The sequence below is a fragment of the Acomys minous genome (assembly GCF_964271855.1).
Source record: "Acomys minous genome assembly, chromosome: 6".
NCBI classification, from domain to species: domain Eukaryota; kingdom Metazoa; phylum Chordata; class Mammalia; order Rodentia; family Muridae; genus Acomys; species Acomys minous.
Genome location: NC_140487.1, coordinates 82,485,635 through 82,512,272, shown reverse-complemented (window position 1 = coordinate 82,512,272; position 26,638 = coordinate 82,485,635). Strand labels below are relative to the sequence as shown.

At 41.7% G+C, this 26,638-nt stretch overlaps 1 protein-coding gene across 1 annotated transcript in view; it reads left to right on the top strand.

The window, feature by feature from the left end:
- DNAI4 (dynein axonemal intermediate chain 4) overlaps window positions 1-26,638 on the top strand; it is a 61,692-nt gene that overhangs the window by 22,963 nt on the left and 12,091 nt on the right. Inside the window, exons 5-12 of the mRNA XM_084786200.1 lie at window positions 2,100-2,256; window positions 4,562-4,701; window positions 10,980-11,112; window positions 16,365-16,555; window positions 21,198-21,421; window positions 23,047-23,133; window positions 24,761-24,912; window positions 26,346-26,503. Of these exons, the coding sequence (XP_084642326.1) occupies window positions 2,100-2,256; window positions 4,562-4,701; window positions 10,980-11,112; window positions 16,365-16,555; window positions 21,198-21,421; window positions 23,047-23,133; window positions 24,761-24,912; window positions 26,346-26,503 (1,242 nt within the window). The remainder of the gene's footprint in view (window positions 1-2,099; window positions 2,257-4,561; window positions 4,702-10,979; window positions 11,113-16,364; window positions 16,556-21,197; window positions 21,422-23,046; window positions 23,134-24,760; window positions 24,913-26,345; window positions 26,504-26,638) is intronic.

Genomic DNA, 26,638 nt, shown 5'->3' with positions numbered 1-26,638 from the left:
CTAGGCCTCTCAATGGTCTTCCTGTGGGAAGATGTATGAGGGAGCCATGACTGCTATACACGGCTGGAGATCTCTTGAAGAACTCCAGGGGTGGAGAAAGTTATGCTCCCTCCATCACCAGAAGCAGGAGTGTATTATTGTCAGGCTTCCAGGCAGAGCTGCAAGTCTCCGTCTACTGTAAGGCTAGTGTGGAGTTGGTGATCGTGACGCATGGGAGAGATTCCATAGATACGTAGTGCCACTGCAATTTGTTTCCTAATTCAGGTAACATTCAGGCAGCGATAAACCTGAGCTGGTTGCTGTTTTATGACTGTCAGGGGTAGTGGTCCTCTGCCATTAAGATGGTTAATAAGACTTACATAGCTGGTGTCATATTAGATTCTATATATGTGCTATGTCTCCTGTAAAACTATGGCTATGCCGCAGTGCTGCTTTATGTACAGCCTCTGATGGTCTAAAAGAGTGGTCAGAGAACCAAGAGCCTGCTTGTTTGTGTTTTCTGCCTCAAAACTCACTCCTGCTTGTTATTTTCTTCACTGATGCGGTAGGGAATTTGAAGTAGATGTACCTCAAGACCATCCATCTGGACAACTCATGGACTTCTTTTTCTTATCTTATCTTAGGCAAATTTACTTATTTAAAGTCTTATCTTTATTTTAAAACCTATTGCACAAACTGTTTTTTTTTTTAAAAAAAGAATCAATCATTAAGCAATTAAACACTTCTTCTTTCTAGACCTTTATTTAATGTCATTGTATTTAGAATGTAGACCCTATTCTGAGCTGTTGTTCATTTAGAATTGTAGCACAAACATTTATGTAGTCTCTCTCTCTCTCTCTGTGTCTCTGTGTCTTTGTGTCTCCGTCTGTCTGTCCATCTCTCTCTCTCTCTCTCTCTCTCTCTCTCTCTCTCTCTCTCTGTCTTTTCCTCTCTCCCTCCCTCTCTCTCTCTGAGACAGAGTTTCACTGTGTATCCTTGGCTGTCCTGGGCTCCATTTGTAGACCAGGCTGCCCTCAAACAGAGATCCATTTACCTCTGCCTCCCTGAGTGCTGAGATTAAAGGTGTGCGCCATCACATCCAGCTCCATAGTTTCTTAAAAATACATTTATTACCATTTTATATACACAGATAAGCATGTGTTACTATAAGTAACCATTCCAGATATTAGTTGTGTTTCTCAAAGACCATTGTACTTTTTTTTTTTTTAAGGAGGATGTTTTTCTCGGGTCCCGACGACACTGAGTCTTTATCTCTGGGAAAGTGTTATGTTCTTGCTTTACCCGTTACAGTCATGTGCATCCCTGCTTACTCCCCTTTCTTAAACAAAAATACACTATATACATTCATGCCTGTATTGCCAACACACTGGAGGTGGAGACAGAAGCGCAGAAGGGTTGCGGGTTTGAGTTCAGCCAGGGCTGTATAGTCCTATATCAAAACAACCCCAAACCTGTTAAACCCTGGACCTATATGACACATCATAGCTGCTTTTAGTTTCTGTTTTTGTTGTTGTTGTTGTTTGTTTGTTTGTTACCTTTAACTCATTCCAAACTCTCAATTCTGAAATTCTAACCTTAGTGAAAAAGTCCCCTAGGGCATTGGACCTCACTATTTTAAAGATTTTGACCAGTCCTTTCCAGCATTATTATTTATTTGTGTAAAACTTGAGACCATTTTACACCTGTGGCCAACTAGATCTGTGGAGAGTCCTCTATCTCATGGTGAAATTGACAGAGGGGACTATAAACCGAAACGGTAGCTACTGAGGTTGCTGAGGCCTCAGAGGTTCACATACCTTTCAAAATGCACATGCTCTGTATTCCTTCTCAGTAGCGCCAACAGCTCCCTCAAAATCCCTAGTACCACTATAGGGTGACAGTATTGAGATTGCCCTTGTGGTTGTGACCAGAGGCAGGAGGTATGAGACGCAGCGGGATTGATGCCAGCAGCAGAAAGCAGGCTGCTATGAGTTATCCCAGCTGCTCTCACGGAGGCCCAGTACACACTTGCTGGGTGTGAACTGTCCTGTGTCCCAGTGACTAGGCAGTGCGCACACTGGCAGCTCCAGGATGACCTCACTGTGGCGTGTATTTTATAGATGTACGGGTTGTGAGGACCACAGCTGAAACACCTATAACAAAGGAAGACCTGGAGAAGACTATCGAAATTACGCTCACCGAGACAGAAATACTGAGATTTTTTGACCTGCCAACAGTTGTCTTCTCAGTAGAATCCGACGAAGCTGAGAAAATAATGTATGTACAGTTCAGTTGTCTGGCACGTCTGTGTAACTCATATGCTGAATCAGGGGGTTCATGTTCCTTTGAAGCGCCCTTGGAGATTTCAGGGTTGCCTTGAATTACGTACAGTTTATACCACAGGACATTTTTTTCTATGGGAAAAACCCTTATCTTTGGCATAATCTGTGTAATTCTATGAAGTTCTGAAGAAGACGGGGCTTTGGGTCAGCAGGTACGAAGGTAGAGTGGGCATAGCCGAGTGCTGCTGTCCTGTCACAGCGGTATGACCGATGTGGAGGCATGGTGCAAAATGGCTGGAAGAGAAGATTCCGGTCTCAGCACAAAGAGTAAGTGTTGGAGGTAGAGGATATGTTCCTTCTTGTGATTTAATAAAAACAATATACACACATATCCAAAGCGCAGGGACCTAAGTTAGAATCCCAAGTGCCCATGTAAGAAACTTTTATGGTTGCCGTCGGAGCGGGTGGAGGCAAGAGGTTTGCTGGGATTTGCTGGCTGCTGGCCCAACTCCAGGTTCAGGGAGACCCTATCCCAAGGGATTAAAGGACCTAGGACAGGACATCTGCCACTCTCCGCTGGCCCCATGTACAGGCATCCCCACCATATTACATACCACACATACCTTTACATTATTTTATATAATTTTATGTTACTTTATACAATTATTACTGCAACTGACACACATACAACAACAATAAATAAATACGTTTAAAAAGTTTTCCTCAGGTTTAGTTTGATAAACATATACCAAATCAATAAAGAAGCAAGTCATTATTAAAGGTCAAACAACAGATCCTAAATTTAGACTCTGAGGCTGTTAAAGATACAGCATGATTGGATATGAACTATGAAATCGTTGTGGAGTATTTCAGCAAGTAAGACAGCTAAAACGTTTACATTAAGAATCTCAGAATGACACATTTGGATAAGAACTTTATACAATTGTCAAAAAGCAAACATTGGCTTAAGCATAATTGAGTAAAGATTAAATACCTGAAAAAAGTAGGTCTGAATAGTTACACAAAATTGAAGGTAAAAAAGAAAGTAGGTAATAAAAATAGTTGCCTAACCTGTCAGTGTTTCAGACACGCACAATACAAATCGCCAAGGAATGCTCGTGGGGGTGGTGGTGGGGTTTCCTGAGCTACCGGCAGATGCTCTTCCATAGAAGTAAAAGTGAAAGCAGAAGAAACAGCCTCGGTGCTTTGTGCTGACACTACTGACTACCAAACAGAGAAGATAGGTTTTTAGTGTGTGTGTGTGTGTGTGTGTGTGTGTGTGTGTGTGTTAGAGGCAGAGAGAAGAGATGTCAGAAAGAGAGAGGGAGAGACAGAGAAGAGACAGTCCTCTGCCATGTGTATGTACATGCTAGCAGAGGCCAGAAGAGGGTGTCACATTTCCTGGAATTGGAGTTAAACATGATTACTGAGATCCCCAATAGATGTACTAGGAGCCAAACTTGGGGACCTCTGGAAGAACAACAAATGCTGTTAAATACTGAGCCATCTCTCTACCCCAAAAGATTTTTTTCAAGTAGGAAAAAAAAATATAGAACCTTCAGAAAAGCAAACAGAATTTTAAGGGAAAATTACTTCCTAGTGAATTGGAAATATAATAATTTTATATTAAAATTTCGAAGTAGAATTTCACTAAATTCTTTGACTACACGGAAATGAAAAATTAATGTCCCAACCAGGACACTCATATACACACTTGAAGGTAAGAAAACATTTCCTAGATTAATGAAACTAAGGTGTAAATTTAAAAATACTTGGAACTAGCCGGAGGTGGTGGCACACACCTGTGATCCCAGCACTTGGGAGGCAGAGGCAGGTGGATCTCTGTGAGTTGAAGGCCAGCCTGGTCTACAAAGCGAGTCCAGGACAGCCAGGGCTACACAGAGAAACCCTGTCTCGAAAAACCAAAAAACAAAACAAAACAAAAAACACTTAGAACTAACCAGTTATGAAAATACCATGCACAGAATGCTGCAGAAGTAATACTCTGAAAGGATGTGTAGTTCTAAATGTCCCCATTAAGGTCCATAAATTCTCTAGGCAGAGTGCTAGCGTATTATGGCGAACCCTGAAAGCAGTATGGACGTTGGGAAGCTCAGCATGAGGCAGTCCTTCCGTTGTAACACGATGGCATCTTTTCCTAAGGAGTTTTTAGTGCTTGTTTCATATTGCGCTCACTCTGTATTAATGAAAGCCCTTTGAGGACAAGAGGTAATGCAGAAACACGATGATGTGTGTTCATAATAATTCTTATTAATTAGTTACTTTTTGTGTCTTTACAGAGAGAAAAATAAGAATTATGAAAATCTCTGTAGAAATAGATTAGGCAATGACTTATATGTGGAAAGGATGATGCAAACATTTAATGGAGCACCAAAGAATAAAGAAGTTCAATGTGAAAAAATCATAATGGAAGAAAAAGGTAATTTGTTTTATGCTTGTTGGTAAACTTACATTTTAATATATGCTCCTTGAGTCTGTCAGTCAACACGTGTTAAACTATATGAATAAAAACTGGAAATTGATTTGTCCAGTTCTCAATGCTAGTTACTGTAACTTATAACCTTCAGAATTTGAAAAGTTAACAGGAAACAATGCTACAGAGTATTTGAGTAACATAATTGTCCAGTCTGATTTGTAGTCACCTTATATCAGAACTCTGTGCTCTTCAAATATTTATAAAAATTATAGAAAATTATTTTATGATATAGTTTACTACTGCAATGAACATTTTGTGTATGCCACACAATCGTCACATTCTTTTAGTAACTGGCTTAATGCTCACCATAACTATATAAAGTGGGTTTGACTCTCATTCTCCATTTCATAAATGAGGAAACAGCCATACCAAAGTAACCTAAGTTGTTGCTGTCCTAGAACCAGTGTTGCTATGCACTACACTTACTGCCTCTCAACGCTTACAAGTTAGCATCCCTGAGGATACTGCATAAGCAAAGCCTGTGGTGTGTGGGCAAAGGAATAAAGAGGAGGAAGATGATATATAATTGTAATTGCAGTTACTGCTTAACATAGGAGCTAGTTTTCTTTCTAAAGAATAAAATATACAAAGTCTTAGTAAAAAGAAGCGTAGCCATTGTTTTTTTAGTAAAAGAGCATCCATATGTCTTGGTGCGAATATTTGTTGCTCACTCCTGATACTCCCTCTTATGTGAAAGAGCAAGAATAAATGCCCTCATCTCCTTCTGGTCTTTCCCTCATCCCTACCTTGAGGCAGAGGTATGACTTGCCCCATTGGTACATTTAGGAGTACAAACGTGAATGTACCTTGGTATCCTTTTCTTCCCTGGTAGCCTGGTAGTAGAAAACACAAATCCCCTCCTCCCATTTATTTATTTATTATTTGTCCACTCACTTTACATTTTGGTGGTAGCCCCCTCCCTCCTTACCACCCAGTCCCACTCCTCCCTCCATCTTCCCTCTCCCCCATCCTCCCTCCCCTATTCCTCAGAAAAGGGGAGTCCTCCTACCCACCCACCCCGGCTCATCAAGTGGCATCAGGTGCGAGCATTTCCTCTTCCCCTGTGGCCTAGCAAGGCAGTCCAGCCAAGGGGAAGTAATTGAAAAACTGGGAAGAGAGTCCATGCCAGAGAGAGCCCCTGCTTGCCTCAGCAGACGATCCACATGAAGTCAGAGCTGCCCATTGGCTACGTCTTAGTAGGGAGGCTAGGCCCAGTCCATGCAAGTCCCTTGGTTGGTGCCTCAGTCTCACCCATCTGGGCCGTAGTCAGTTGGCTCTATTGATCTTCTTGTGAAGCTCCTGTCATCTCCAGGTCCTTTTATCTTTCTCCCACTTTTCCACTAACCTTCCTATGATTCAAGCAATATTTGGCTGTGAATCCAGCATCTGTTTCAAGGCACAACTGGGCGGAGCCTCTCAGAGAACAACCCTGCTAGACTCCTGTATGTAAGCATAGCAGAGTATCGTTAATAGTGTCAGGGTTTGCCTCTCTTCCATCGGGTGGGTCTTGGTCGGGCTGGGCATTGGTTGGACATTCCCTCTATCTCTGCTCTATCTGTTCTATCTTTATCCCTGCCCACATCTTGTAGACAGGGTAAGTTTTGAGTTGAAGTTTTCGTGAGTGGGTTGGCGTTAGCCTCCCTCTACTAGGAGACTTGTCTAGAGGTTTGGGTAAAGATCTTTACCAATCATGCATCAAATAAAGGGCTAATATTCAATAAATATAAAGAACTCAAAACATTAAACACCAACAAACAAAATAACCCAATTGAGAAATGGGGCACACCCATATTTGGCCATATCCCCTTGATGGGGAGGCCTGATGGCACTCGGAGGAAGGATAGCAGACTACCAAGAAGAGACTTGATACCCTAGCATCATATTCAGGGGGAGGAGGTCCCCCTCAGTCACAGTCATAGGGAAGGGGAATGGGGTAAAGGCAGGAGGGAGGGAGGAATGGGAGGATGCATGGGATGGGATAGCAAATGAGATGTAATATGAATTATTTTATTTCTCAATAAAAATGTGTTAAAAAAAAAGAAATGGGGCACAGAGCTAAACAGAGAATTCTCAATAGAGGAATATCAAATGGCTGAGAAACACTTAAAGAAATGCTCAATGTCCTTACTCATTAGGGAAATGCAAATCAAAAAGACTCTGAGATTCCATCTTACTTTCATCAGAATGGCTAAGATCAAAAACCCAAGTGACAGCACATGCTGGCGAGGATGTGGAGAAAGGGGAACATTCCTTCATTGCTGGTGGGAATGCAAATTTGTACAGCCACTTTGGAAATCAATCTGGCGCTTTCTCAAATTTGGGAATAGCTCTACCTCAAGACCACTCCTGGTATATACGTCAAGTATATACCTATATATACTGCCCCCCCCAAAAAAAAACACTTCACCATACAACAAGGACACTTGCTCAACTATGTTCATAGCAACTCTTTTTTTTCTTTTTATATGTTTTTTGTTTGTTTGTTTGTTTTTGTTTTTTGAGACAGGGTTTCTCTGTGTAATAGCCCTGGCTGTCCTACTCTCACTCTGTAGACTAAGGTGGCCTTCAACAATAGAAAAGTGGCTCATCACACACTTGGCCCACATTTTAACACTCAGTTTTGCACTGGGAAACCATGGAGGGCAGAAGTTAGCATAGTGACATTTACAGTGTGGAAGCAAAAAAAGTACTGTCAAACAAGAATAGCCAGCCCTTTAGAAACATAGAAATTAAAATACTCTTGGATATATAGAAACTAAGGGAATTTACTGATGGTAGAATTGGTTTAAACAAACGTGGGAGGGACTCCGTTACGTAGAAGCGGAGAACAGCAGACAGTGACCTGGAGCCGTATGGGGAAAACGGACAGCAGTAAAAAGGACACACAGGCAAATGCCAACCCGTAACTTTTGTTCCCAGTTGCCTGGTTTTGCAGTGCAGTTTAATGGAGATGCACAGGGACTGGAGAAGTCTCGGTCGTCAAGAGCACTGGATGCTCTTCTAGAGGATTTGGGCTTAATCGCCAGCACCACACAAGTGGCTCACAACCATCTGTAACTCACCCACACAGCGGCTCACAACCATCTGTAGCTCACCCACACAGCGGCTCACAACCATCTGTAACTCACCCACACAGCGGCTCACAACCATCTGTAACTCACCCACACAGCGGCTCACAACCATGCGTAACTCACCCACACAGCGGCTCACAACCATCTGTAACTCACCCACACAAGTGGCTCACAACCATCTGTAACTCACACACACAGCAGCTCACAACCATCTGTAACTCACACACACAGCGGCTCACAACCATCTGTAGCTCACACACACAGCGGCTCACAACCATCTGTAACTCACCCACACAGCGGCTCACAACCATCTGTAACTCACCCACACAGCGGCTCACAACCATCTGTAACTCACCCACACAATGGCTCACAACCATCTGTAACTCATACACACAGAGGCTCACAACTATTTGTAACTCACCGACACAGCGGCTCACAACCATCTGTAACTCCAGTACCAGGGAATCCAGTGTCCTGTTGGCCTCTGTGGGCACTGCATGTATTAGTACACATAGATACCCGCAGACAAAACACTCATGCACATAATATAAAAATAAATATTAAAAATTTATAAAGAGATTTACAAAGCAATAATTAGATTGTTAATGGGCTTATAATATGTAAAGAACATGATAAAAAAATGAAATAGTGGGAGAGAATTATATAAAAAGGAAAGTTTTAATATGCTACTGAAGAAAATGTTATTAACAATAGCTTTAATTTTCAAAATTCTGTTGTAATCATAAATGATGTCCACAAAACAAAACAATAATTAAAAAAAACAGTCCTGTTTGTTTAGATACACTCAGATCATAAGCCATTTCTCTAGACAGGAATACTGAAGTTAGGGGAAATGTGATTTGAAAATATTATTTTCCAAAAGCAGTTAAATAATTTTTAAAATAGCTTATAAAATTGTTAAGTCATGGTCATCATCTGTTACTTCATCTTTAGCGTGATACTAGGACTTATATGTTTTGTTTTGCAGCAGCTAAACTGAGGCATAAGGGACACACGAAAACTGAACCTAACGGCTGGGGTGGTAGCTTACTGACAGAGCGCCTTGTGCGCATGAGCAGCTGAGTTCGATCCTTACAACCCATGTACAAATTCCAGCACGATGATTGCATGCTTGTGAACTCAGCAAAAACAAGAGGGTCCCTGGGGACCACTCAGTCAGGCTAGCCTTGCTGTGACACATCTGAGCATGTCCTCTATTGTCCACGCGCCCACACGCAATTAACATGCACATCCACGTGCATACACATGAAAAACCACCCAGATTTGGCAAGATGACTCTAGCACTGAGAAGGTGAAGGTAAGAGGACCAAGAAATCAATTTCCTTTTTCCACATAGCTAATTCGAATACAGCCTGGCCTACATGAAACCCTACCTTAAACAACACAACAAAGTCTTGAACATGTTTGATATATACAACTTTGTGGGTTAAATTTAGCTAAGTGATAAGATATGATGACGGCTCCAACAAAATTAGCAGCCAGCATCAATTGTTAGTAGCCATGGAACAGCATTTTCCTATGCTGAACTTACTAAAATGTCAGTTAAATGGTAGAGAAAAGGCAGATAACTCAATAATCAAAGCTCATATTCTCATCAATTTGTCAAAATATATCAAGAATTTATTCTGTGCATGACTTTGTAAACGTTTCTAAGGTAAGTTATTAAGTATTTTATTGTAAGTGTTTTATTGTGTATTTAATATTCTTATTCATTGAAAACGGTCATTAGATACCAAAGGACCACCTGCCCCACCTCCTCCTCCTCCCTTCCCCATCCTCCTCCTCTCCCTCCCCCTCCTTCCCCCTCCTGCTCTTCCCTCCCCTCCTCTTCCTCCTCTTCCCCTTTGCTGAGAACCTTGGTTTCATATTGTGTGGTTTACTAGGGAAGTGACTACATTTCCTAGGCCCAGATTCTATTTCAATTTTTCAAGGGAACAGTTCTTTATTAGAACACCATTAAAAACAAACAAACAAACAAACAAAAACCCAAAAAACCTTCACATCATTCTTTAGCTGAACGTTTTAGTAGTGGCTTTTCAAAGTACTATTTGAAGACCAATGACATTTCCAATTTAAATTTGGTCACCTTTGCTGTATTTGATGACTTAAATAAATTTAATTAAGGTTTTTGACAATGCCATTTCCCCAGCAGGTACAATATTTATTACCTAAATAGCTGTGTAGGGAACTTTACTGAGTAACAAGGAATGAGATGTTTCCCACAGCAGATGTGTAAAGTATAAGATGCTCTGTGTTGCCCACTAACAAACACCCACTATCACATGACAGCCCTGCAGTGACAGGCTGATGAGGCCATTGTCCTGCAGCCTAGGCTAAGGAGGAGGGAGGACCAGAGGTAGAGTGAGGCTTACCTGGGGCTGTCACTAATGCAGGAAGGCATTTTTTCCCCCCGAGACAGGGTTTCTCTGGGTAGCCTTGGCCATCCTGGACTCACTTTGTAGACCAGGCTGGCCTCAAACTCACAGCGATCCGCCTCCCTCTGCCTCCCAAATGCTGGGATTAAAGGCATGCGCCACCACGCCCAGCCTAGGAAGGCATTTCTATATGCTAATAGTGAGGCAACTTAGTTTCTCCCAAGGCCCCTCAGGAAATATCTCTTCATTATTTTCTTGCCAGGGCTATTGAAATTAGTATGTCTTTAATAGAAAATAATTTTAGATTTTTCTACAACCAGTTGCATACAAAGCTATTAGGATTCTGCTTCAGTCTGCCTACCTGTGATGTCACTGCCTACCTGCCATGGGGGCGTGGCCCTGCCCAGTATATAAAAGGACAGACCGACCTTGACCCTCCCTCTTACCTCTCTTCCTCTCTTACCTACCTCCTTTCTCGCTTCCTCTGTCTCTGTCTCTCTCTCTGTCTGTCTCTGTCTCTGTCTCTCTCTCTCTGTCTCTGTCTGTCTGTCTGTCTGTCTGTCTGTCTCTCTCTCTCTCTCTCTCTCGGGTACCCTTCCCCACTTTCCTTCTCTCCCCATGCTCATTTAATAAACCTCATATAATCTAATATCTGGTATCTGGTATCTTATTATCTTATGTCTTATTTTTAAATTATTAAAGCTATGATATTAGAATACGCCTTAATAACTTTTTGCATTTTCTGTCTATTTAGGCATAATGGCCACTGCCTGGGATTTGTATGATTCTTTGAACATCCCAGAAGTTTTGCTGTCAGCAAAATCATCAATATATGGAAGTAAAGGAAATTTACTTGCTAAAGACCGAGACGCAAACATACAAGGAAAGTCCCATGGGCAAAGGGAGGCTGCACCCATCCCAGCGCACACAGGATGTCCTCACATGCATTTTACATTAGTCTGTGGAAGTTAATGGAGTTTTCTTATCCGAAGAACAGGAAAAGTACACCTTCACTTAGGGACTCTGTTAGTGTTCAAAGAGTCCTGGATTCTGAGTGTGAAATTAGGGTGTTTGTTTGTTTTGGGGTGCCTGCCAGGAGTTTGTTGTTTGAGATGGAGTCTGGAACTTGTTATGTGCACCAGGCTGACCTCAATTCATGGAGTTTCTCCTACTCAGACTCTGATGCTGAGAGTAAAGGCATTTACCACGCGTGGGCCTTGTTTTTGAGTTGTTCTCTGGTGCATCTTTGCTTTCTCTCTCTTTGTACCTTTTTTTTCCCCCCATGGATATGTATGTGTGTGTTTGTGTGCTGTGTGAGTGTGCAAGTTTATGTGTGAATGGAGGTCAGAAGACAAGCTTGGGTGTGGTCCTCACCTTCCACTCTTTGAGATGCTCTTGTTCCTGTTTGCTGCTGGGCGCTCCAGGCTAGCTGCCTTTAAATTTGCATTGTTTAGAACATTAAGTCTTCCGTTATTTCTTTTCTGGTTTTGTTTCACTTTTTACTTTTTTTTACGACCTTCTTGCTAGCTACTTCCATTTTAATTACCTTTTAACTTAGGTATGTGTATCTGCTTTCAGCTTATCTTTGTATCCCTGTTCAGTTGGCTTCTTGTCTTTATTGTGTTTTATATACACATAACTTACCCAAACCCACTGATGTCAACACGCTATCAGTTCAAGTAAAGCTTACCTCTCTCTGTGTCTTTCCACTTCCATGTTTGGTGGTGGTTTGGGTTTTTTGAGGCAAGATTTTGTTGTGTAAACTGACTTGCCTTGAATTTGTGAGGTATACTAGGCTGCCCTGGAACGTGCCATTATTACCTTCCTGCCTCTGCCTCCTGAGTCCTAGGATTACAGACATGAGCTACCACATCTAGCACTCCATCTTTTGTTGTTTGTTTGTTTATTTTGTTTTGGTTTTTGGTTTTTCAAGACAGGATCTCTCTGTGTTGCCTTGGCTGTCCTGGACTCACTTTGTAGACCAGGCTGGCCTTGAACTCACATCAATCCATCTGCCTCTGCCTCCCGAGTGCTGGGATTAAAGGTGTGTGCCACCACGCCCAGCCCATCCTTTGTTTATAAATTGTCTTGTATATTCTTCTCTATATCAAGGAAATTTAGATATTTAGAACTTCATAAAATATTGAAATTCTTCAATCATAAATAAATTACATCTGCTTTACATGCTTTAATTTTATTTGCATATATATGTATATTGTATATGCTCAGATGTGCATGTAAATACTCCTACATGCATGTAGAGGTCAAAGGACAACTGAAATTATCATTCTTTAGGCGCTATCCATTTTGTGGGTGTTTTGTTTTGTTTTGTTTTGTTTTGTTTTTTGGAGACAGTTTCCTACTGGCCTTGAACTCCACATTTGGCTAGACTGGCTTGCCAGTAACCTCCATCTGTCCTGAATTAGGAGTGAGAACTACTAGCCGCTGCTGCTGCTGCTGCTGCTGCTGCTTCCTTTAAGCGAGGTCTCACTGTATAACCCTGGCTAGCCTGGAACTTACTTACATGGACCAGGCTGGCCTCAGAGATCCTCCTGTCTCTGTCTCTGGAGTGCAGGGATTCAAAGCGAGAAGCACCTGGCCCTGACCAGACACAGCGTTTCCACACTGAGCTCAAGCCCTCATGCCTGCACAGCAAGCACGTTACTAACTGTGCCCTCATTTTCTCCTAATTTCTACTGGATATTTTCACTGCAGAATTCTGGGTAAATTGTTCTTTTAATCCAGCAGGCAGAGAACAATTCTTCTATCTCTTGTTTCTAATGAAAAATATGTTGATATTCAAATAAATTTTCTTCCTATAAATAGCTTCCCCCTCACTGCTTTAATATTTCTATTCATATTCATTTCTATTCATATACTTTATTTATATATATATACATATATATGTGTGTGTGTGTGTATGGAGGGGGGATTGTACATAGTAGTAAGTCTTTGCTGGATGTCTTTAGGTTTCCCTCTTCAAGGCTCATTCAGCTTTTTCACTCTGTTTTTCTTCTTTGCTAAATTCTATGTATTTTCAACTACTGTGTCCAGCACTTTTTCCAGTGACAATTTCTTTCCCTTCTGAGATGCTAATCACCTGAACATCGTAATCTCACGGGTCTCTGAGACTCAGTATTTTTGTTCAGAGTGTATGCTCCTTGGTTTAAAAAATTACTTTTATTTTAAATTATGCATATGTGTGGCAGTGGGGACTGGAGGAGGCCGGAAGAGGATGTCAGATCCCCTCAAGATGGAGTCACAGACAGTTATGAGCTTAGAGATGCAGGAGCTAGAATTAAATTTGGTCTTCTATAAGAGCGCTCTTAACCACTGAGCCATCTCTTCACCTGTTCTTTAAGTTAACGTGTTGCTGTTTTGTTTTCATGAGCCAGATGTGCTGGGACACATCTTTAATCACAGCACTCAGAGGCAGAGGCAGTCAGATCTCTGTGAGTTCTAGCCAGCCTGGTCTACAGAGTGAGTTCGAGGAGCAGCCAGGCCTACATAGAGAGACCCTGTCTCAAAACAAACAAACAGACAACAAAAGGGGTTAAAATTTTTTTTCCTTGAGTATGGGGATGCTCTTTTCTTTTTCCTTTCTATTTTTTCATAACTCATTAAGTTTAAATGCTGAGTATTTCAATTCTGTAATTTTTTTTTAATTTAAGTGTTCTATTCCTTTGTTAGTTTTTTGTTGTTTCAAGGATGGTCATAAACACTGATGAAGTTTTTTGGTTTGGTTTGGTTTGGTTTTTTGTTTTTTTATTTGTTTTTACATTTTTCTTTTGTTTTTGCTTTTTGAGACAAGGTTTTTCTGTGTAGCCTTGGCTGTCCTAGACCTGCTTTGTAGACCAGGCTGGCCTCAATCTGCCTGCCTCTGCCTCCCAAGTGCTGGGATTAAAGACATGTAGCACCATGCCTTCTTTTGGCAAAATATTTTTATGATGACCTCTGTGAATTCTGCATTAGGTTATTCTACTGTCTCATCTTGGTGTTTGTGTCTACTGATTATCATCTTCTCTGTTTGAGATTTTCATTGCTATTGGCACAGGGAATGACTTTCAATTGAAATCTAGATGTAAATCTTCTATCGTACTAGGCTTTGACAGTGTGTATGTTGGGCAGTGGGAGTCACTGTCTTATGAGTACCAATCAGTGGTAGAAGTCCAGAGTTTTTAAGCTAGGGACTCACTGTACAGGCCAGGTGTGCTGGACTCACCTGTCTTCCTCAGCCTCCTGAGTGCTGGGGTGAGAAGCATATACCTTCAGACCCAGCAGAAGACCAGGCTTTGTACCTGACTTTCTGTAGTTCCTGAGGGACATGGCTGCTGGACTCTGCTGGCACTCCAGCTTCCTTCGTCCTTCCGTGCTTAGAGTGGATAGGATTGCCTCGTTACCTACTCAACCACATACGGTGCTGAGATCCCAGAGAAGAGGCTATGGTAACTACTTCTGGGTGGTCATAAAAGTCCTGAACCCTGACAGTCAACTCTAGTGTGGAGAAGGGAAACCCTGAATGCCTGGTGCCTGAGAAATCCCAAGCTCCTCAGCTATGGTGTCTGGCGTGCTCATGTGTAGTAGAGATGAATGTTCTGTTCCTCAACTGTAGCGTCTCTGAAACCACAAATGATGTCAAGGCCTCATGGTGAGGGTGGAAGCCAGGCTGTCACCTATCCTTTCCGCTTCCCCCAAGTTCTACAGTAGGGCTGCTGCAGTTGACTGGATGTCCTCTAACAGCTTTGTTAAAGCTGCTTCTTGACCCCCTCAACAGGATGATCAGGCCTCTTGTGGGCATTTCTCTTTGGGTTCAGTGTGTCGCCAAGTTGCTGTCTTTGTTTGCAGTGTCTTGAACAATAGAATCACCACTGTGCCGTTCCTTGGTTTCCAGGGACCCTGAATAATCTCACTCTTATTCTTTCAAGGGCTCTTTCTGTTTGTCTTCTGTATAATTTTCCTTGTCTGATTTTTTGTTTTGTTTTGTTTTCAAGACAGGGTTTCTCTTATAGTCCTGGCTGTCCTGGACTCACTTTGTAGACCAGGCTGGCCTTGAACTCACAGAGATCCGCCTGCCTCTGCCTCTCAAGTATTGAGAATAAAGGCGTGCGCCACCATGCCCAGCATTGTTTGCTCGTTTTTTTAAAGTTTGATTTAACATAAGGAATAAAGAAAAGTACATACCATCTTCACAGACATTTTCACACTAGCAATTTACTAAGTAGTGTAACAGGGAGAATAGTGGTGTCTATTTAGTCAAAGTTCCATAAAAAACAGAGCTGGTGTATTAGGTACGTTTCTGTTGCTGCGATAAAACACCACGACCAAGGCAGTGTATAAAAGAAAGCATTTAATTGGACTTTTGGATTGAGAGGGTTAGAGTCCATGATGGCAAAGAAAAGGCATTGTAGTAGGAACAGCTGAGAGTTCACATCTGGATCCACTAGCAGGAGGCAGAGGCGGAGAGAGCACACTGGGGATAGCACCAGTCTTTGGAAACCAGCAAGGCCACACCTTCCCCAAAAGTCTTCCTGCTTCAGATAATCTGACTGAGAAACTGTCTCACAGGAATGCCCAGCAGCTTACGTTTTAGTTGACTCCAGATTCAGTCAGTTTGACAACCAAGATCAGCCATCCCCATCCCGCAAGGTGACACTCATTCCTCCAAAACTGTGAATGTGTCACCTTACAAAGAAGGAAGGATTCTCTTCACACGCAGTTACAGATTTCTCTTCACTTGGAAGGTCATCCTGGATGATCTTGTCACCCAGTCTAAACACATAGCACTTGAAGGGCCAGAAAGTTCGTTTCTCAACTGCCATTTGAGAGCACGCTGTAATGCCAGAAGAAGGTCTGAGAGGCACAGCGTTGCTGTCCTTGAAGGTTAAGCAGAGGTTTAGGGTAACTCTTCGAAAGGCAGAGAAGCCAGGAAAACAAGTTATCCTGAGCCTCTAAAAAAGAGTGTTGTCTCATCAGCTTGTTTTTAGTTCAGTGCACAGGTAACATTCCCTAATAATAAAGAGAACTTCAGGACAGTCAGGTTGTATTATTTGAGCCATGTGGCTTTTATGGCAGCCACCAAGCTAATGGAGAACAAGTACAGAGCTCTCCTGTAACTTAAACTTTTTACATTTACAGACAGTGAAAGTAGTTCCCTAATGGACATAGAAAGTGTAATTCTGGCTAAAGTTCATGAGGACGAAGAAGACCATTCAGAGGCAATACTAAAATCTGAGAAGCTTCACCAAGACTTATTTTTCATGGAGAGAGTTTTGATGGAAAATGTGTTTCAGCCGAAGCTTGCAGCCTACCGTCAACTCCCTGTTTTTAAAGGTATTTTTAAAAGTCAGTCATGCTTAAGACAAACTCAAGTGATTGAAAAAAATTAATTGTACTATTGAATATTTCTAAATGTAATTTCCACACCGGTTGTCACTTATTAAAGCATGTGTTTATATAATTTTAACCACTTATTAACCACCGCATGGGAAGCACTAGAGTCCAGACTCCGCACCCACAGAGGGTTGTCCCTCAGATTCAGAACTTCAGAAGAGCCATGTCCTTTTCTTCTTGTTCCTACTTTAAGTCAGGCGCTTGCATTTTATGGTGCTTCTCCCTGTGTGGTCTCCTTGGCACTGCCATTGACTCTTCAGGCTCTCGTTCTTTTAGCCTACGCCCTAATATTAACGACACGGCATCCATCCCTTTCTCCCTGCTACAAATCCTCTGTCACATGGTCAGAGAGTATTTTATCCTTGCTGTTTACAAATTTATTTTCAGTTTTCTGATTTTCTAAGGCTAGAACCCAAGACCTTGTACATGTTCTGGTTCTGAGCTATACTTCCAGTCTCTTTGAGTATTTTTTGTTGTTGCTTTGTTTTGTTTTGTTTTGTTCTTTTTAGAGATTAATTTAGCTTCTGAACACATGAATGGAGTGAAGCCTCCATATGTCGTGTATCATTTGATTCCAGGTCTATTTCTTTCTACTAGCTTATCCTATCTTGCATATTTATCCCAAATCCCTTATGGCCATGGAATGCCCAATGTTGAGAGCGTCCCATTGCTAAGGGTGAACTACATGTGCCAGAGTGTTTTCCAGATGTCTGCAGTCTGGCCAGAGACTGTCATTATATTGTCTAGAAGTGTTTCGGAATTCAGAAACCACTGAAATCTGTCTGGCAGTCCACGCCTTCCCAGTATTATCTTTTCCTGTTGTCCCAATTTTTCATGAACTCTTCTTGATCCTCAAATCAAAGTTAATCTTCTATGTGGTTACATAAAAAGATTAGACTCCCAAATAAGACGCGTGGCAAATGCTTATAAATTTCTTGCCTGGAGAAAATTAGGATAATATTTTTATTTTTATTTTTTTCGAGTTCCTAATTTCTTTTATTTATTTATTTTTTATAATTTATTCAAATTACACCCTGAGTGTTGTTATCCTGTTCCTCTTATCTTCCATTCCCACCCTTGCTCCCTCTTCTGCCTATTCCCCTCCCCTAGATCTCTGATAAAGGGGTGCCCTCCTGCCCCAACTGTCTGGTGACAGCTTATTAGGTCTCATCAGGATAGCCTGCACACCTTTCCTCTGTGTCCCCACTAGGCCATCTTGCCAAGAAGCAGTGACCAAATAGTGGGCATCCAAGTGCATGTCAGAGGTTCAGTAGCAGTGCCCCCTCCCTCCCAGCCTCAATGTGGACAATGGTCAGTCCATCGGTTGGTTACATCTGAACAAGGGCTGCATGCCTTGTCCTTGGCTGGTGCATCAGTTTGGGCAGACCCAGCTGTGTCCAGATCCGCAGGCCTTGATGGGCTCCCTGTGGAGCTCCTGCTTCCTCCCGGACCTTCCATCCTCCCATGCTTCCCTACAACTCTCAGCGCTCTGCCCAGAGTCCAGTTTGAGTTCAAGTATCTGTCCCAGAGGACATCAATGTTGGACTAATATCCACTTATAAGTGAGTATATACCATGTATGTCTTTTGGGTCTGGGTTACCTCACTCAGGATGATCATTTCTAGTTCCATTCATTTGCCTGCAAATTTCAAGATTTCCTTGTTTTTAATTCCTGTTTTTAATATTCCACAGTTTCTTTATCCATTCTTCAGTTCAGGGACATCTATGTTGTTTCCAGATTCTGGCTATTAGGAATAAAGTTGCTATGAACATAGTTGAGCAAATGTCCTTGTTGTATGGTGGAGCAGCTTTCAGATCTATGCCCAGGAGTGGTGTAGCTGTGTCTTGAGGTAACACTATTCCCAATTACCTGAGAAAGCACCAGATTGATTTTCAAAGTGGCTTTACAAGTTTGCACTCCCACCAGCAATGAGGGAGTGTTCCCCTTTCTCCACATCTTCGCCAGCATGTGCTGTCATTTGAGTTTTTGATCTTAGCCATTCTGATAGGTGTAAGATGGAATCTCAGATTTGCATTTCTCTGATGTCTAGGGATGTTGAGCATTTAAGTGTTTCTGCATTTGATAGTCCTCTGTTGAGAATTCTCTGTTTAGTTCTATGCCCCATTTTTAATTGGATTATTTGGTTTGGTAGTGTTTAATTTCTTGAGTTCTTTATATATTTTAGATATTAGCCCTTTGTCAGATGCAGGGTTGGTGAAGATCTTTTCCCAGTCTGCAGGCTGTTGCTTTGTTCTATTGACAGTGTCCTTTGCATTACAGAAGCTTTTCAGTTTCATAAGGCTCCATTTATTAATTGTTAACCTTAGTGCCTAAGATATTGGTGTTCTGTTCAGAAAGTTGTCTCTTGTGCCAATGAGTTATAAAGGCTCTTCCCCACTTTTTCTTCTAACAGATTTAGTGTATCTGGTTTTATGTTGAGGCCTTTAATCCACTTGGACTTGAGTTTTGTGCATGGTGATAAATATGGATCTACTTGCATTTCTCTACATGTAGACATCCAGTTAGACCAGCAACATTTGTTGAAGATATCATTCACCATGACCAAGTAGGCTTCATCCCAGGCATGCAGGGATGGTTCAACATATGGAAATCCATCAACGTAATCCACCATATAAACAAACTGAAAAAACAAGGCGCATACCTAAACATAATAAAGGCTGTATACAGCAAGCCAATAGCCAACATCAAATTAAATGGAGAGAAACTCAAGGAACTTCCACTAAAATTAGAAACTAGACAAGGCTGCCCACTCTCTCTATAGCTCATCAATATAGTATTTGAAGTCCTAGCTAGAGCAATAAGACCACAAAAGGAGATCAAGGGAAGCCTTGCTCTTTGCTTGCTTGCTCTCACTCACAAGTCCATCCTTTCACTGGCGCTAGAGCCTACTTCTTTGGGATTCTGGCAAACACTGAAGATCATCTGAACTGTACATAGTCTTGTGGACTGAACAACTGCTGGATTCTTGGGACTTTGGGTAGACAGCCGTTGTTGGACTAGCTGGACCACAGCCTGTAAGACACTCTAATAAATCCTCTAGAGAACCCTCACTAATTCAACAACCCTCATCTCATGAGTGGATAAACACATGTAGCTATTGATGAGGCAAATACTTTTGTGCCTCCCCCAACCTTGCATAGCCATTGGAGTTAAGAAACAAGCCAGCTGAAAGCACATAATTTCTCACAAGCATTATACAGTCCTAAAATTATAAATGTATAAGGTGTGTGTGAAGCACAGAACAATTAAGGCTGGTTTTCTGCTCTTTGTATGAGCATAAAAAAAGACATCTTTAAATCTTCATTCCATATGAAGAATTGATTCTAGTTATAATTCATAGGGGTTCTGTAGCCAACAAGAAGCATTGTGTGTGCCTGGACATTCATGTCTCAGCCACTCTCAGATTTCTTCAAGGATGTCAAATACAAATAGCCAAAGCACTAAGAATGTAACATTTATATAAGTCCTGATTGTGCCATGGTTCTTCTTGCTATATAGGCAGTTTATTGTATATATGTGTAATAATATAAATGTATATGTGAAAAATAAAAAGCATTTAACAAAAAATTTTAAAAAAAGAAACAAGTCAACCGTACACACTTATTTTCAGTGGTTCTAGAGCCCTACAATCACAATTTAGGGCCCTTCAACAAGACGTCACATTGGTCCATTTCATGAATGCCGATTGGACCCTGTAAGCAAAATGTGAACAATTGGCAAGGTACTTTTATATCAGAAGGAAGAAATAATTAAATGTGGAGGAAAAGAACCAGAAATCTCCTGCCTCCGTTAAGTTTTAAGGAGCCCATGAATATAAAATAGAGATATTCTCTCTCTGTGTCTCTGTCCCTGTCTGTCTGTCTGCCCCTGCCCTCTTTCCGTCTGGTGTGTGTGTGTGTGTGTGTGTGTGTGTGTGTGTGTGTGTGTGTGTGTCTGTGTAGTGCATACATATGAGTTTGTGGTTACCTATGCCCATATACATGCATAAGGAGGCCAGAACAGTAGGAGATGTGGTGTTGTCCTCTGTGGTTCTCTCCCTTACTTGCCTTAGGATTGAGCCAGAAGTTGCTCTGTTTTTGGCTACGTTAGTTGGCCAGTGAGCTTTTAGGATGCATGTTTTTCTGCCGTACAATACTGAGATTATGAGCATGTGCAGCCATATTCAGCGTGCGCACGTGTGTGTGTGTGTGTGTGTGTGTGTGTGTGTGTGTGTATGTGTGTGTGTGTGTGTGTGTGTGTGTGTGTGTTCTGGAGAGTCACATTTGGGTCCTTATGCTTACAGAACAAGAACTCTTACCCACTAAGTCATCTCCTCAGCTTTGAGCTGTATCCTTTCTAAGGTAAAGTTGTTGTTCCCACACCCCAGCCCCCTCAAAAAAAAAGGTGGTTTCAGTAGGTTTGGGTTACCACTCGGGTACCCTCTCACTTTGGTTCTGTCTCCCAGTAAATCTCATGGTGTGTAATGTAAGCATCAGTGACAGGCAGAGCTGCTGTCGCGGACCTTTGGCAGGCCTCACGCTGTGGGTGTGGAGGGCAATGGTCTCTCTGGTTTATCTTTAGAACATGAGCCAGGAGAGCCTGAAGAAGTGCTGGAAGAGGAAAAGGTTGCAGCGGAGGAGGAGGTTAAGAAGGAGGATGAAGAAGAAATGGAAATGGATGTAGAACTGGAGATAACCACGGAGCAGTCAACAATCCCAGCGAACCTGGAGCGGCTCTGGTCCTTCTCCTGTGACTTGACCAAGGGCCTCAATGTGAGCAGTATTTCCTGGAACAAGGCAAATCCAGTAAGTCACGAAGGGCTGTGACAGTCCCATCCCAGCATGTAAATCGCAACTCTTCTGTAAGTTTTCCGTTATTATTTTGTACGAGTGTGTGTGGACCGTGCGTGTGAATGGACCATGGGTGTGACTGTCTGTGTCCAGAGGACAGCTGTCGGGAGTCAGTTCTCCACTTGAAACTCACCGAGGCAGGGGAATCTCGTTTCTGCTGCTCTGTGTTCTCCAGGCCCGATGGCTGTCCTGTCTCCACCTCTGCAATTCCACATGTGAGCTCCGGACACTGAACTCAGGCCATCAGACTAGTCCCTTCCGGCCAATTATAAAATGAAGGGTTTCTGTTTGTTCCTTTGTTTTTATTCAGGCGTGGGCCAAATATTTTGCCCTGCTATATAACACCTCACTTTAAAGTGTTTATATTTGAAAAAGGAGAAAATGCAAATAGTTACTTTTCTCCTTACGTATAAACTATTGCCATCTTTTTCTTTTTTAAAGAGTGTGCTTGGCATATGGTAGCCACTATGTGCGTGTTGGATGACAAGATGTGTATAAGAAACTAGTGTGTGGTTGGCTTATTTTAACCAAAATTTATATACCTACATTCTTCTTCTCCAAGCAGTCATATTTGGGATGGTATGCTTAACGCAATGATCAACCTGATGGGTAAAACATTTGTAGACTTCCTTAGTAATAATCTTATTAATATTATTAAATGCATAGGCAGCACCTCATATATACCAGGAACTGTTTAAAGTTTTTTAAAAGATTTTTTTATTCTTTCAAATTATGTGTATGTGTGTTTGTGTGTGAATGTGTGCACCTGAGTGCAATGTCCTAAGAAGCCAAAGGCAACTGAGCCACTGGAAGTGGTGCTTGTGTGCACAGTGTGGGTCCTAGGAACCGAACTTGGGTCCTCTGGAAGAGCAAGACGTGCTTATAGGTGCTGACCCATCTCTCTAGCTGTGTGCTAATGTAGTTATATGAGTCAGATCCTCCACTATGTTGACAGAAACTAGGGGCACGAAGACAATAAGTAATTTCTCCAACCTCATCCAAACAGGAAGTGAAGCAGCCAGAGTTCAGATGTAGACATCTGGCCAGAGAATTCCCAAAGTCCTCTTGAGACAGATAAGCGAGAGAAGGGGGTTTTGACCCCGAGATGACCATCAGAAAACACAGATATTTACGTTACAATTCATAACAGTAGCAAAATTACAGTTATGAAGTAGCAAGAAAATAATTTTATGGTTGGGGGTCCCCACGACATAGTGAACTGTATCAAAGGGTCTCAGCATCAGGAAGGCTGAGAAGCGCTGCTCCAGAGCCTGGCTCATTCGCTGTCAAAGGAGGATGCTTATAGAGTAACAAAGCTGATGTTCTCCTGGGTTTTACAAAATGCTTCAGAAGGTATTTCCCAAATAGCAATTCCAAATAGCATTTCAGAAGTGACTGTGTCTCTGTAATAGACTTAGTGTGCCTTGAATTCAGGGTCCCAGCCTCAGCCTTCTGTCCTCCCAGCAGTTTTAACAGTTCATTAGAAGGTGTCTTTATGCATTTGCTACAGTTTCCTGACATCCTTTGAAGTACCCTTTTGTTTGTTTGTTTTTTGTTTTTGTTTTTGTTTGTGTTTTTAGGACCTTTTGGCTGTTGGCTACGGGAACTTTGGATTTAAAGAGCAAAAAAGAGGAATGGCTTGCTGCTGGTCGATAAAGAATCCCATGGTAACCCAAGGGGGAACAAGAATCTTTTCACTTAGTTAAATGTCGACAGTGTCTTAGTACACTGTATATGCGTGGGTATAATAATTCAGCAAAGTCCAGACTATTTTATCCGTCAAGACTTTTCACTTTGCTTTTCTTTCTTATGTGTGCTCATATGTGTGTGTGTATGTGTGTATGTGTGTGTGTGGTGTGTAGGTCAGAGCACACAGCTCTAGATTGATTTGGTGCCACATTTTTTTTGTTGTTGTTGTTGTTTTTGTTTTTAAATAGTCAGTCTCTCACTGGCTTGGAGCTCATCGAGTGAATGAGACAGGCTGGCCAGCTGGCCTGAGACCCCCTTGTCTCTGCCCACCCATGCTGGAATTAAAACCAGATGCCGCCAGCACCCAGGGTTTCTCCATGGCTTCTGGGAATTGAATTCAGGTCTTCAGACTTGAAAAGACAAGGGCTTTACCCACAGACCCACCTCCCTGGTTCTCATTGTTTTCCTTAGTTTAAGTACACAGTGATTACAATTTGTTCTTATTCAACATAGGGTAAAGTGAAATCATTTATGACTTCACACAAGCATTCCGAGTATCTTTTGTTTACTCTCTTATCACAACTAAGTATAAAGGAGCCTGTAACTGAAGACCCTTTGAACACAGCACCTGGAATCCCGGGAGCTGGCAGGAGGAATGGGGCTCTCCACTCAGCTACTAGAAAAAGAGTTAGTAATCTGAGAAGTAATCATATTGTCTTTGGAAAAAAATATTAAATCTTAGGACCAAGCCAGTGGTAATCCTATGTATATATATTAGAGATCTAGGTGAGCAAATTTGTAGGATAATAATGCTGTGAATTTTATAAGGAGAAAGAATAAGAATGACAATACTCTTTTAATTAAATATATAGTTGCTTGTAACTAAATATATAATTGTTGTATAGCTCTATATTTTAACTTTAAGTCAGAAGTAAAATATAAAGTCAAAAACATTCAAGGTAAGAGAACATATATAGTGATTAGAGTTATTATGGGTAGCCACAGTCCGTCAGGATGCTGGTTATCATGCGCAGGAACAAGCTAGTTTAAGTGTGGGAGGATTGGCAGAATACATTGTCAGTAACTTGTCTCCTTTTCTACGTAGGGATTAGGCAGAGGGAAGGATTAGAGCAGACATGATAGAGTTGTAAAAAGAAGTAGCTTAGAGAGTTTTGGAGGACTCTTTTTTTTCTATTTGCTCTGTAGAAATAGTGAAACAAACCCAGTGTCTAAAGCAAATGCCGGGAGATGGAAGTGCGCTGTCTGTTCGCAGCTACAGCTCGTTAAGTGTTTCTATCAGGGGGAAGATGTGTACTTGTCACACTCCTCCCTGCTGGGGGATTACCCAAATGTGACAACTGACGAAGGTGTCCGTGATGTATTCATAAGGCCTTTGAAGACTAAGGATTTGTATTAAGCAAAGGAAGTGTGACTTCAGAGATTGTTGTCGTTGTGTACTAGAAGCTGTGGCAGAGGAGTAACTGAAGGCAGGCTAACTTCCTAAGTCCCTGCCAACACAAGACAGTCTCAGCTGCCATGATAGTCTGCCTTACTGTAACCTGTGAAAAATGCTTAAAATGTAACAGAGCATTTCCTCCCCCACAGTGGCCGGAGCGTATTTATCAGAGTACACATGGAGTGACTTGTTTGGACTTTTCAATCGGCTCTCCTAATCTGCTGGCGGTTGGCTACCACAATGGCACGGTTGCCATCTATAATGTGCAGAACACCAATAACGTTCCAGTTCTGGACAGTAGGTATGAAGTAGATGAATAAGCATCAATGCCTGCCTGGTGTTTTCTCCAGGAACATTTATCAGAGTGAACAGAGTCACTTACCGTGAGTATTCTGTTGTTACTGAGAGTATAATACCATTGTTTTCAAAATGTTTAACCTCCTCCACGTTGTTCCCAGCTGGAGAATTCCACGCATGCTACCTCCTTCATACTCTCCTCTGCCCACTGTGCCAACAAACTTATCTTGGCTTAGTAGTTTATGGATATTTTAAAAGTACTGCTTTCACACCACCTCCTCTGAGAAACTTCATTCCCTAACTTTGTGTCCCCTGTGCACTTTATTTAAGCTTAACACACAACCCAGCCTGTCTGTCTCATGCTGGGTTTCAGTGTGGCTGAAATGCGCTAGCACACACATTTGCAGCGGTGTTGGAGCAAGCTCCGTTGACACTGGGCACAGTGATTAAAACAGAGCTTCTTACTGGTGAAGTTGTGTGCCTCGACTTGCCAGCATGTGCCCTGGTGCCTATCTCTGGGGAAAGGGCCTGCAATTTTTTTAACCAAATATTCAGAATTTTTGCATTGGAAAGCGTATATAAAGTAAACGAGGGAATGAGTAATAGGAGTAGAGCACTCCATTCACCAGACAGAAAAAGTCAGTAATCTGAGATATAATTTTAATTTTTCAAAAGATATATATATTTCAGAAGCCAGCCAGGGGGTATTCCTAAAAGTACAGGGACAAGAATGAAATATAGCATGGATTGTTTATTTGAATTACAGTCTAAAGACTAATTGAGTTGAACAATGGAGAAGAAACTAGAAAAATAAAGTTAATTATTCAACATGTCTAAAGAGTGGATGTATAAAGGGAAAAATATAGATCCTAAGAAGAAAATTCCTTTTTAAAAAAGGCAGTAGATGGGCTGGAGAGATGGCTCAGCTGTTAAAGGCTAGGCTCACAACCAAAAAGAAAAAAAAAAAAGGCAGTAGAATTATAGGTCAGTAAACATTTCCTTTTGAAAGAAATAAGAAAAACAGTAGTAAATATTAGTAAAGTGGTTGAGTATTTAGAAGTATGTTTCTTGCATACACAAACAAATAAGGAAATAACTAAATGAATAGGTACTTAAAAATACAGATAAAAAGGAGGCCGTGAGATGGCTCAGTCGGTTCAAGGCACTTTGCACCAAGCGTGACGACCTAAGATTGATTTGATCCCTGGGGCTCCTATGGTGACAGGAGCAAATGGGCTCTCACGTTGCTGTCTGACCCACACACATGTGCCCGGGGACACATGCAGCACCCCCGCACATAGAATAAATACAAATGTAAAAAATTTACATGTCGATTTGAAGCCTCATTGTCGTCCTTTGAGAGTTATTCTTATCTCTTTCACTGTAAGGTCTTCAAAATTTACTTAAATAAATTTTTGGGCATTTTCTCTGTTCTAGTGAATCACCTCAAAAACATTTGGGACCTGTTTGGCAAGTGCAGTGGATAGAGCAAGACAGGGGAACCGCAGGGGATGACAAAAGAGAAATCCTAGTGTCCATATCAGCCGATGGAAGGGTCTCCAAATGGATCATTCGCAAAGGACTGGATTGTCACGGTAAAAACCAAAGGAAAGCCCCTCTTATCAGACACTGAACTACAACTCTAGTTGAGAAGCATTATTCTGTGAAGAATAACAGATTTTGGCTCGGTCAGTATGTGAAAAATCTAGACTTGGTCATTGCTATGTAAG